Source organism: Calidris pugnax, unplaced genomic scaffold, assembly GCF_001431845.1.
Source record: "Calidris pugnax isolate Ruff unplaced genomic scaffold, ASM143184v1 scaffold113, whole genome shotgun sequence".
NCBI lineage: Eukaryota > Metazoa > Chordata > Aves > Charadriiformes > Scolopacidae > Calidris > Calidris pugnax.
Window position 1 is genome coordinate 3,632,983 of NW_015090879.1, and position 11,995 is coordinate 3,644,977.

Sequence of the window (11,995 nt, forward strand, 5' to 3'; positions counted from 1 at the left end):
GCAAGGCTTAATCCACCCTTCTCGGAGTGTAATTACATCCAGACGAATCCCAATCTCTGACTGCAGCGTTAGAAGTGCCACCTCTGCACGCTGTGGCACTGCTGAGCTAAAAATTCCTCTTCTTCCCCTTCCCCAGGTCCCCGCAGGATTGTACACACAAAGTGCTGTTGCACAGTAGCAGCTGCATTAACTACAGTGGTGGATTCTCCCAGGGTGCAGCCTCCCCTCAGCTTCACTGGAGGAAGGGGAGGATAGTGCTGTAAAACCACTCTTCGGAGAAGTGGAGGTGATCCCCTTTCACCCCCAGGAACACCAGTTTTCCTGCTTTGTCCATCTCCTGCAGCCCCAGGCGATCCTGCAGAGAGAAGCAGTGACCATGTGGGGCCCTGCCATGGCCCAAGGCTGGCAGTGGCTGGGGAACACCCCACAGAGAAAAACACTGATGGTCAGAGACCCTTCTTGTAGGCAGAGGGGGTTCCACCTCTGCTCTTCAAAGGTTCTCCTCATAGATGGGGGGAAAAGGCATTATGGATGGATGACTTAAAACAAGACTTTAAAAAAGAGCAGAGTTAATTAAACACATGCTGAAGGGGATCTTGAGCCAGGCATGAGAAGATCATTGTAATTCCCTCTCCAGAACTGTCCTGGAGAGACATGCCTTCCCAGACAGCGACTGGCAAGAGGAGGCCGTGCCCCAGGAATGGCAGAGATGGTGAGTAGAGCAGAGCTGGGGGGTTCAGAGCTCCTCAGGACCTCTACAGAGACACTTCAGAGTGGAAATAGCAGAAACCCCTCAGCCCCCAGCGGAACATACCTCTATGTACAGTGAGGTCTCCTTCAGCGGGATGGTCTCCTTGGCCTGGCCACTTTTGTAAAACCCAAACCACTGTCAGAATAAAAATGAAGGAAGAGCTGCTGAAGGGCTCCCAGGAGATAAGCAGGCTTTCACCAGCTTCTGCTGGAGACAGTGCAGTATCAGGCCTGCTCCTCGCCAACCTCAAGTTCTGCCACCAAAGGACAGACCAGAAACGAGCAAACAAAAACCAAAGTACCACCCAAAAGCAGCACTCGCCCTGCCTCACCTCAGAGATCGGAGGGTCCACCATGGTATCATTGAGAAACTTTTGTGCTCAGCCTGCTCCTCACCAACCTCAAGTTCTGCCACCAAAGGACTGAGCAGAAATGAGCAAGCAAGAACCAAAGTACCACCCAAAGGCAGCACTTGCCCTCCCTCACCTCAGAGATTGGAGGGTCCACCATGGTATCATTGAGAAACTTCACCATCACAAACTTCTTCAGAGCCATCAGGTTTTTCTTGTACGTCTCATTGATGCCCTGGATGAAAGCAACAGAGAAGAGTGTCACTGGAAAGCCCGCTGAGAGAGGTCGGGGAAACTGCTCCAACTTGCCCTGCACCTGCAAAGGAAACCCTGGAGTGCTGGGAGGCAGGAATCTGCATTTCTGTCCAACAGCCTCCCTTGGCTGTGCCCAGGGTGTTCAGCCTCATCTCCAGGCTGTAAAGAGGGGATGGGCCTCCCCTGGGGAGGGACAGGATTTGCTCACTTGAAAGGTGATGGGTGGCCTGAGTGTGTGGTGAATCTATACCAACCACTGCACAGGAGCACAGTGACAGGGGAACTGCTCTGCCATGGACAAGTCTCCTTCATAAATCTACCAGCAAAACCACTTTGTATGCCCCTGGATGCAGGGCAAAAAATGCTCCCCTTCAAGCTCCAGCAAAACTATTGCCAGGGAGGGAGAATATAAAAGAACTCACTGCTAAGGCGTCTGCTCTCCTGCTGGCGTTTAATCATCAGCCAGGTCCTTACCCTCTCCTGATTTATGTCAGCCAAAAAGATGCTGTTTTTCCTGTAGTCCTCCTCCTTCAGCGGGTCGTGCCAATATTCTGCTTGCACCAAACTGGAGAGGAGAACAATCAAAGATCAGACTGGAAACCCAGAGCTTCTCACGTGGTCCCCGGCCCCCGTCGGTGCAGCCCGAGGAATGTACTCACTGCTCCTGAACAGCTTGTGTGTAGGCGCCCAGATCCAGCGTCTTTCGGATCCAGTCACAGATTCGGGAGCTCTCCCCAGGACAGCGTGGAAAGCCGTACACCCCTGGGGTGTGGAGATGTGTAACAACTCGGTGAGGCAAACTGAAATCCCTTAATCCCTCCAGCCGGTAAAGAACCACCCTCTTACAGAACAGTGGCAAGAATTACCCAGGGAATCAGGTGGCCTTTAATCCTGCAATCTCATTAGACAGCCCTCCTGCCCCTGGGCGCTGTTACACACCACGATAATGGATGATGTTCTTGAACAGAGGGTGTTCTCTGGAGAATGAGGCACGCAGACAAGCGGAATACCGTCCAGCTCGCCTGGTGTGTTCCCAGGAGGCCTCAGGATGGTTCCCTACAAGACTTTCCACTACGCTACAAAGAAAGAGACTCAACCCATGGAACTTCTCCAGGAAGAGTATTTGAAATTCACTGCCAGCCACTCTTAACTGTGCACCTCTTAAATTCCATGCCATACCGCCTCTTTCATCTACTGCAAAAAGCACCTCCCTTTCCTTGGGGCTGTAGCCACCTTCCAGATGCCAACTGTAAAATATCCTTGTGAGCCAGAAGGTTTAGTTTCCCAAAGGCTTTGGTCTGTAGTTAGAAATTTCTTCTCCCGAAACAACTAATCCCAAGTGCTTCCCAAGTATGTAGGAATTCTACCCAGACAATGAGTCGTCTGCTTACAAAAACCCCTTCTCTTTGCCAGTTAAGCAAGTCAGAAGACAACGTAGTCAGGCAACAACCGGGCCAAAGCAGATCACCAGATTCAGCCAACAACAAAGGGACAACTTAATTCACAAGGAAATGGTCAGATTGTAGGAAGATGCCAAAAAAAAGAGAACAACTCCTGCCAAGAGCCTCCCCACCCTCCAAGGTGTGATAGCTTAAGAGGACACTACCTTGGTGCTGCCCCCCAATGGAGATCAAATTGAACATGGGAGGAGAAGGACACCTCTGCGCCACGGCCCTCCTGTGGAGAAAGATGAAGGAGATGAGCTGGGGCTCAGTGTGCCTGGGCCACCAGGCCACCACTGCGTGGGCTTGGGCACTTGGGTAACATTAGCAAAGAGAATTAACCCTTCCTGGTAGAGGAAGGCTACAGGCAAACACATTCTTGCCTCCTTTAGAGTGCTCCTACTTTTAGAAAGGGCTTTGTCCATTTGCATCTGCTTAGTACTTCAAAAGAGTTTTAAATCAGAACCTAAAACCCAACAGAAATCGCTGGAAATGGAACAGAAATGGAAACTCACAGGAACTGGCCCCCTTGGGAGAAGCCCATTGCGTTGTAGCCTCCTTTCAGACGAGGGTCCTTTGCGAGCTGCTCACACACCTCTCTCACTTGATCGTTCACGTTCATAAAGAAGCTGTTCTCCATATCCTAGTGGATTAGCCAGATTAAAATGTATCCTTTGTACCTTTACGATGGTTCATGCTGTTTTTGTATCTGCAAAAAGGTCACTAACGGTTCTGCTTTTGGAAGAGGACCTGAACTTTCTCAGTATGACAGAAATGAAAGTAAAGTTTTGAGACTTCCCTTCACCCAGCCTTTGTTCCGACTCTGCCTGGGAAAGGCATCTCGTACGGGGCAGGGACACTTCCCCAAAATTCTTATCAATTTGAGTCCTTTCAGATTCTGTGTGTATGTATACATATATATAATTAAAAAAAAAATAATAATCAAACTTCACCCCTCTTTTCCCGATCCCAAAAAGTAACATACATGGCACAGTATCTTGAGAGACTATTTAAAGAAATTCTGTAGGGCTACACAAAACTGTCAAAACCCACAAGGACACGGAAGTCTCTGTGTTTATGCTGAAGATGTACAGGGAATAAAGAGCTGTAAATAAAAAAAGATGGCAAGGAACAAAGCCCTGCTCCAGCACAGTTTTTTATCACAGACCTTTGCATTATCTGGAGCAGTGAGAGAGTGCTAATCAATGGATTTGCATATTAATCCAATTTAGACTAGGGATTTGTTTTTCCCTTGGTTCTTTTCCACAGGTATTATCTAGACTTTACCGTTTTGTATCTGTCTAAGCTGTTTACTTCACAAAGAAAAAGCAAACAGCAGTGAAAGCACTACAAGAATCCCCGTGGGGTCACGTTAATTACAGACTGAGATAATTACTGCACCTCCAGATCCAGGCGCCGGCCACCACCCTGCTGAGGAGACACCCGAGTGGCAGCAGAGTCACTCACCTGTATCAAGTTGCTTCCGATCTTGAGAGACAGGACGTATATCCCCGGTATTTTATTCTCCACTATTTTTTTAATGTAGCCCATGCTCTGCGGGTTGCAGCAACTGTCTCCTGTGATAAGAGAACACGGCGACGCAGGGTCACGCCACCGCCCAGGCCCCCACCTCCCCTCCACCGGGAGCTGCCGGCGCACACAGGGGACCGGGGAAGGAGGGTCGGCGCCCCCCCGGCCTCCCCAGCAACCCGCGGCCCGGAGGAAGGGGACACCGGGCTTCCACATCCCCCCGGGGCCTGCTCGGGTCCCCATCCCGCGGGCCTGCCCGGCTGAGCCCCGCCGCCCCGCCCGCGCAGCCGTTACCGGAGGATCGCCCCCCACCACCACCGTGCCCCGTTGCCGGTGGCGGCTCACCCATGCCGTGCCAGATGACCAGCGGGACGGCGGCAGCCGCGCCGCCGAGGGCCAAGCCCAGCCCCGCCAGCGCCAGCACCGCCGCCCTGAGCGCCGCCATCTTGACTGGGCACATGACTGGCGCGCGGCGCGGGTCAGGCGGCGGGGGCGGGGCCCGGGAGGGGCGGGACACGTGGCAAGGGGGCGGGGCTAGATGGCGGGGGGCGTGGCCATCAGGAGGTTCACACCCAGGTCGCCGGTTCGAGTCCCGGCGTCGGTAGATCCAGTACCCGCGTCCCTGAAATCCCAAATCCCGCCCCCCCCGGGCCACGGAGGAAGGAGACCCACGGCCCCGCCGGTCCCCTCTGGGCAGGGGAGACACCTCTCCCCGTACGTGAGCTATCCCGGGAGAACGGGACGGCAGGGAAGGAGGCGAGGGAGGGCAGGGGGTACCCCCGGGGCGGCTGCGGGAGCGCCCTGGGGTGGGAGAGACCCTGCCGGGCTGTCGTGGTCGGGGGTTATAAACCACGGGTGGAAATAAAGCCGTCCTGGGGAGGTGTGAGGCTGCTGTAAATCCCTGTGCTCACGGCGGTGTGGCCATCGGCCCCCTCCGCTCCCACCCGGGTGGTAACGGAGGAAATTCCAGGGCTCACTGCCCATCTGCTCCTGGGTTTGTGGATGTCCTGGGGGGCATCAAGAAGAGGGTGACCAGCAGGTCGGGAGAGGTCATCCTCCCTATTCTGCTCTGTCCTGGTGAGGCTCCATCTGGAGCACTGGGACCAGTTCTGGGCCCCCCATTTCAAGAAGGACAGGGAACTGCTGGAGAGGGGACAGCAGAGGCTACAGAGATGATGAGGGGCCTGGAGCATCTCCCTTATGAGGAGAGGCTGAGGGACTTTGTTTTTTTTAGTCTGAAGAAGGGAAGGCTGAGGGGGGATCTGATCAATGCTTATAAATACTTAAAGGGTGGGTGTCAGGAGGATGGGGCTGGTCTTTTCTCAGTGGTGCCCAGTGACACGACAAGAGGAAACAGGCACAAACTTGCACATAAGTTCCACCTAAACATGAGGAGGAACTTCTTTCCTATGAGGGTGGCAGAGCCCTGGCAGAGGCTGCCCAGGGAGGTGGTGGAGTCTCCTTCTCTGGAGACATTCAAACCCATCTGGACACCTTCCTGTGGGACCTGCTCTGGGTGGCCCTGCTCTGGCAGGGGGTTGGACTAGATGATTTCCAGAGGTCCCTTCCAACCCCATGGGATTCTGTGATTCTGTTTGAGATTCCTTTCCCACCAGGGCTGGCCGATACCCCGAGGAGGAGCAGGAGGCAGCAGCGCTGCAGGCGGGAGGGGATGCAGTGCCACGCAGACAACGCGCAGGCAGGGGACGGGCCGGCGGTGGGGCAGGATGAAGCCCCTCTGCTTGCCCCACAGCCCTCTTCCCGCACAGGTAAATCCACTCCCCGGGGAGGAGCGGGCTCAAGTACAAGTGCTGCCTCAGCAGGGGCTGGCAACCAACAACTTTGGGCTTCGCCACGTCCCCTCCACCCTGGGGCAAGTCTCCTTGCTTTCCTGCCCCTCCGTTCTCCTGCTGGAGAAACAAACTGCCACCCCTGCAAAGGAGAAATGGTCTGGAGGGTACCTGGAAAGAGCCATTTGTTGCTGCACTAAGGTGACTGCCTGGTGACAGGGATCTGTAGGAGGGGGTGAGAGTTAACCCTCGGCCCCTCCAACCAGCCCTGGTTTGTGGCCGCTCTCTCTCCGCAGGGCTCTGCTCCGCTCGCTCTGGCCTGGCCCTGCTCCTCCACGTCTCTCTCTTCCTGGCATACGCGCTGCGGGTCAGCCTCAGCATCGCCATCGTGGCCATGACCAACAGCAGCCACCCCCACGGCTGGTCCGGCAGCGCTCCCCACAGCTCCCACCCAGGACTTGCTTGGGATGTAAGTGGAAAGCAGACGCAGGTAACTGAAAGGTGCTTCCTGGGCTCAGTCCTCTCTTCCTTTTCATAGAAACATAGAGTGGTTTGGGTTGAAACAGACCTTAAAGATCATTGACTTCCAACCCCCTGCCCTGGGCAGGGACACCTCCCACCAGACCAGGTTGCTCCAAGACCCCCTCCAACCTGGCCTTGAACCTCTCCAGGGATGGGGCAGCCACAGCTTCTCTGGGCAACCTGTTCCAGTGTCTCACCACCCTCACAGTAAAGAATTTCTTCCTAATATCTAATCTAAATCTCCCTTCTTCCAATTCAAAACCATTACCCCTTGTCCTGTCACTACAATTCCTGACAGAGTCCCTCCCCAGCTCTCCTGGAGCTCCCTTCAGATATTGGAAGGCTGCTCTAAGGTCTCCCTGGAGCCTTCTCTTCTCCAGGCTGAACAACCCCAGCTCTCTCAGCCTGTCCTCACAGCAGAGGTGCTCCATCCCTCTGATCATCTTCATGGCCCTCTGCTGGACCCGTTCCAACAGGTCCATGTCCTTTCTATGTTGAGGACTCCAAAGCTGGACACAGAGCTCCAGGTGGGGTCTCACGAGTGCAGAGCAGAGGGGCAGAATCACCTCCCGTGACCTGCTGGCCACGCTTCTCTTGATGCAGCCCAGGATGGGGTTGTCTTTCTGGGCTGCCAGCATGCACTGGAGTGAGGACAGAGTTGGAAGCAGCAGAGAAAAGCCTTGAGGACCAGGAGGGTGAAGGAGCAGAGAGCTCGGTACTCAGGGCTGCGTTTCCTGGTTGCTTCCCCCTTTCTGGAGGAGTCTGCGCTTGGAAAACACAGATCTCTGCCTGACAGAAGTGTTTTATCTCCTCCAGCCCCCCGTGTACAACTGGAGCGCTGAGACCCAAGGAATCATCCTCAGCTCCTTCTTCTACGGCTACGGCCTCACGCAGGCGCTGGGCGGGTACTGCTCGGGGCTGTTTGGGGGCAAACCCATCCTGGGCAGTGGGCTCCTGCTCTCCTCCCTGCTCACCCTCCTCCTGCCCGTGGCAGCAGAGCTTGGTGTCGGCGTCCTCATTGGCCTCCAGGTGCTGCTGGGCTTGGCTGAGGTCAGTCGTGGCTCCAGGTGCCTCCAGGTGCCACCAGGCTACATTGGAAACCCTGGTTGTCCCTGGCTGCGCTCCCCCTGTCCCTTCCCTCCACCCCTCCACCCTGTTATCCTTGCAGGGAGTGATATTCCCAGCTCAGTACACGCTCTGGGCAAAGTGGGCCCCTCCGCTGGAACGCAGCAGGCTCATGAACATCGCTGATGCTGGTAAGACATGAGGACTTTTCCCCACCCCCGATTCAGGACCTCCCCTCACCCCCTCCTTTCCAGCCCTTGTAGCGGCCTCAGGTTCAAGGCTGTGGGTCCTTGGCAAAGCAGCATTAGCAGCGTTCAGACTTTCTGCCTCTTCTCCTTCCATCCTGGGTCTTCTCTGTCTCCTTGGCTCAGGTCAGCCTGAGGCAGGAGGGGGAACCCAGACACTGAAGGAAACAAACCTGAATACAAGGGTTTGGTATTTTTTTTCCCTGTTTGCACAAGTGCTTCATTTGTGCCACTGCATTTTTCCATCACAAATCAGGCTGGAGGCTGTAGGTCTGTCCCACTTCGCTGCTGGTCACACAAAGGTACTTGGGTACCAAAGTCCCATTAAAATGACTCTTCTGGTTTCTGATCCCTAGGATGCACGTTCGGGACTTTCTTCGCTCTCCTCGTGGCTGGGATCATCTGCCAGAGTCTGGGGTGGCCTTTTGTCTTCTACATCTTTGGTGAGTAAATAGCCCATCGTGTCCTTCTGCAGACCCTTTGCTGGCAGAGCTCCCAAAGGCTCCCCCTCGGTGCCCTGTGGGACCAGCCCTGTCCTTACTAGTCCCACAGAGCTCTGGGCTCCCCCCTCACCCACCAGGCTGGACAAAGCCATTTTGCTGGGATACCATTAGGGAATGTGCCCTTGCTGAACTTTTTGTGCCATCAACCCGGTCCCTTCCACTCTGAGCACTGGGTTAAGGGGAGTTCTCCCTTTTCATCTTCCCACACTCCCTGTTTTGCTGCTTCTTTTGCTTCACAGGTGGTGTTGGCTGTGCCTGGTGCCTCTGCTGGTTCCTCCTTGTGTACGAGGACCCTGCACATCACCCATGGATTAGTGCTGGGGAGCAGGAGTACATTGTGGCTTCTCTGGTTCAGCAGGTACACGCAGACCTTCTCACCACGCCTGACTACGCTGCAGGCACCTGCAAAGGGGCTGCTCTCGGGCAGTTCAGCTGGGCCCCTTGTGCAGTGGCCAGGGCTAGTCCCAGTCCTCAGCAGCAGATGATGAGGAAGTCAGGAATTTGTCAGGAAGAATTTGTCAGGAAGTGTCGTGAAAGGACAAGGGACAACGGTTTTAAATTGGAAAAGGGGAGATTTAGATTAGATACCAGAAAGAACTTGTTTGGTGTGAGGGGGGTGAGAGCCTGGCCCAGGTTGCCCAGAGAAGCTGTGGCTGCCCCAGCCCTGGAGGGGTTCAAGGCCAGGTTGGAAGGGGCTTGGAGCAACCTGGTCTGGTGGGAGGTGTCCCTGCCCAGGGCAGGGGGTTGGAACTGGATGATCTTTAAGGTCCCTTCCAACTCTAACCATTTTATGATTCTATGAGGCTGAGGGAAGCCCAGGACCACCTGCCCATGGGATGGGAGACAGGAACAGCAGCACTGTCTGATGTTTTATTCCTTCCAGGGCACAAGGAAAGCCTGGACCGCCTGCCCATGGATGGGAGACAGGAACAGCAACACTGTCTGATGTTTTATTCCTTCCAGGGCAGCTCTCATGGCCTCTCCCTCCCACTAATGGCCATGGCTAAATCACTGCCTCTTTGGGCGATCACCATCGCCTGCTTCTGCACTGACTGGATGTTCTACATGCTGCTGACCTCCATGCCCACGTTCCTGAACAACGTCCTCCACTTTGACCTCAGAGAGGTGAGTGCTGCCCTGTGGCTGAGGCTGGTCCTTGCAACAGCAATGGGATTTGATCTCTCCGTAGGCTGGGAACATGGAGGATCCCCAGAGATATCTCCTCCTGAAGAGCAGTGGCTCTGGGACTGAGGGAGCTGCAGTCTTGGAGCTCTTGTCTCCATTGTTTCATGCCATGGACATGACAATGTCTTGTTCTCTGCTCTGCAGAACGGGCTCCTCTCCTCCCTGCCTTACATTGGGAACGGGCTGGGACACATCCTGGCTGGGCTACTGGCCGATTTCCTCCTGGCCCGGCGAGTGCTTGGCACAGCAGCCGTCAGGAAGCTCTTCTCAGCGCTCGGTAAGGACAAGCCTTCATCTGCCACCCGGCCTTTCCAACACACTTGTGTGGCCTGTTGTAAAACACATCCCCCTTTCCTCCCAAGGGATGCTGCTCCCAGCTGCCTTCCTGCTGGCTGTGCCTTACGTTGGCTGCAGCTCCACGGTTGTTGTCGTCCTCCTGACGCTGGCCTTGACGATAATCAGCACGACAGGGGCAGGCATCAACATTAACCACATGGATATAGCCCCCAGGTAAGAGGGTCTGACCTCTGCACCCTCCTTTCTCTGCATCCTTCCTGTTCCCAATCCCCCAAGGCTTCTGCAACTCCCACTCTCCCTTCCCTCATCTTCTGTAGCTGGTGGCATTGTAAGCTAAGGAGTAAAATAAAGGCTTAAAATCCCCCCTGTCTTGCAGAGAAGATCCTGGTGTTGCTCATCGTGTCAGGGAAGGGATTGGCAGCACCTACTCCTTTCCCTTCTTGTGACAGTTTCCTCTCTGCCTCGCTCAGGAAACCTTTGCTTCCTCTCCCCAGATATGCAGGGTTCCTGCTGGGAATCACAAATACCTTTGGCATAGTTGCAGGAATTATTGCTCCTACCGCTGTTGGACTTCTCGTGGGCCAGGTAATTTGGGGCCACAAGCTGCAAGCACATCCCTGGAAGAAAACATGGATCTGCTCTCAGAAATGGATTCCTTTCTTTGCACTGAGTCAAAAATTATTCCAAGCCAACCCCCTCACCCAAGGAGCACATGTGAGGTAGCACCCACTCTAACAGAGCTCAGGACCATTTTGAGGACGCAGGGATGACTCAGAAAGCAGGAAGAGCTCCACATGGGCCCCATCTGGATGTACTTAGAGATGGGGAGAGGGTCGAGGGAGCTGGGTGAGGGGGAAGCTCTGTGCCAGGCAGGAAAGCTTCCTGAATTCAGCACAGAGTGGTTCCAAAAATGCCAAGGCAGGAAATACCTCTCCAGCAAGAGGGGGTCTGGCATATGTCTTGAGCTGAACAAAGCTCTTCTGTTGCTGGTATGAGTAGCAAGCGGAGGATGGAGATGAGTTTAATGCCAGTGAACTGGGTGGGAGCAGTTGGGTGATCACTACGTGGAGATAAAAGGAAGGGTGACACCATCATGATGTGTTCTTGCCCTCCCAGAATCTCCAGACTGGCTGGAGAAATGCCTTCTTCCTGTCTGCAGCCCTCAACCTGTTTGGCCTGATCTTCTACGTCGCCTTTGGCAGCGGGACCATCCAGGATTGGGCTAGGGAGGACACAGCTGTGCAATGAGAGCCACCAGCCTGGGAAGGTACCCAAGGGAATGGGCTGCAGAGCCCCCTCCACAACCCTCCTCTCGCCTGCACAGCGAAACTCAGCCCCAGCCTTCTCCTCGGGCCGTGGCTACGCAGCCCTGCCTGCCCTCTGGCTCTGGAAGTGCCCACCACCTTCTCCACCTTCCCATCCCAACCTACTGCCCTGGGGAGGCAGCAGCCCCCCCAACCCACGCTGCCCGCTCTGCATTTAACCCCTCAGCCTTCACCCCCGAGAAGGAATGCTGCAGAATGGATGGATCCTAAACAGCAGAGCTGGTAAAGCTGGCTCTCGAGGAATCATAGAATTGGCCAGGTTGGAAGGGACCTTTAAGATCATCTAAATCCAACCATCAACCCAACTCTGATCAAGCCCATTGCTAAACCTTGTCACCAAGTGCTATGTCAGCCCGTCTTTTGAACACCTCCAGGGATGGTGCCTCAACCCCTGCCCTGGGCAGCCCCTTCCAAGGCTTAATAGAGCTCTCAGCCCCGTTCCGTAAGGAGCCTGTGGCTATTTCCACCAAAGCTGTTCTTAGGTGAAGTAAAATTGATAAGGACGTGGTAGAGCAACGTTTCTTTTTACCCACTGGCTTCCCACACCCTCTGTACAGCGGCTCCGAATGGTATTTTTTTCTCTTCTTAATGAGACAAGCTGATTATTCATTCACCCTTCAGCCCCTTTTAGAAGCATCTGGAGCAAAAAATAAGTGGGGGTGTTACGGAGATCAACCTGGCAGCCCTGAGCACGGCCACTGGGAGGTAGGGAAGAGGATAAGCAGGGGATGGGGGG

At 54.8% G+C, this 11,995-nt stretch overlaps 2 protein-coding genes across 3 annotated transcripts; one reads left to right on the forward strand and one right to left on the reverse strand.

Moving 5' to 3' along the window:
- Nucleotides 1-6: 6 nt before the first annotated feature.
- Nucleotides 7-4,792, reverse strand: LOC106890567 (palmitoyl-protein thioesterase 1-like). 2 transcript variants are annotated; one of them, XM_014946475.1, is made up of 9 exons: nt 4,673-4,792; nt 4,265-4,374; nt 3,313-3,440; nt 2,962-3,032; nt 2,015-2,117; nt 1,830-1,920; nt 1,124-1,335; nt 815-984; nt 7-355 (listed from the first exon to the last, which is right to left on the reverse strand). In XM_014946475.1, the coding sequence occupies exons 1-9, from the start codon at nt 4,785-4,787 to the stop codon at nt 69-71; spliced, it is 1,287 nt and encodes a 428-aa protein (XP_014801961.1). In that variant the 5' UTR covers nt 4,788-4,792; the 3' UTR covers nt 7-68. The 2 variants fall into 2 exon arrangements, with proteins under 2 accessions (XP_014801961.1, XP_014801962.1); XM_014946476.1 differs by having other exon boundaries at nt 31-355; nt 815-886; nt 1,237-1,335.
- Nucleotides 4,793-4,910: 118 nt separating this feature from the next.
- On the forward strand, nt 4,911-11,690 carry LOC106890595 (sodium-dependent phosphate transport protein 3-like). The gene is made up of 12 exons (XM_014946520.1): nt 4,911-5,041; nt 5,944-6,096; nt 6,414-6,586; nt 7,456-7,689; nt 7,808-7,895; nt 8,306-8,392; nt 8,692-8,810; nt 9,416-9,577; nt 9,782-9,914; nt 10,000-10,147; nt 10,429-10,519; nt 11,051-11,690. The coding sequence occupies exons 2-12, from the start codon at nt 6,000-6,002 to the stop codon at nt 11,180-11,182; spliced, it is 1,464 nt and encodes a 487-aa protein (XP_014802006.1). The 5' UTR covers nt 4,911-5,041; nt 5,944-5,999; the 3' UTR covers nt 11,183-11,690.
- The last annotated feature ends 305 nt before the right edge of the window (nt 11,691-11,995 follow it).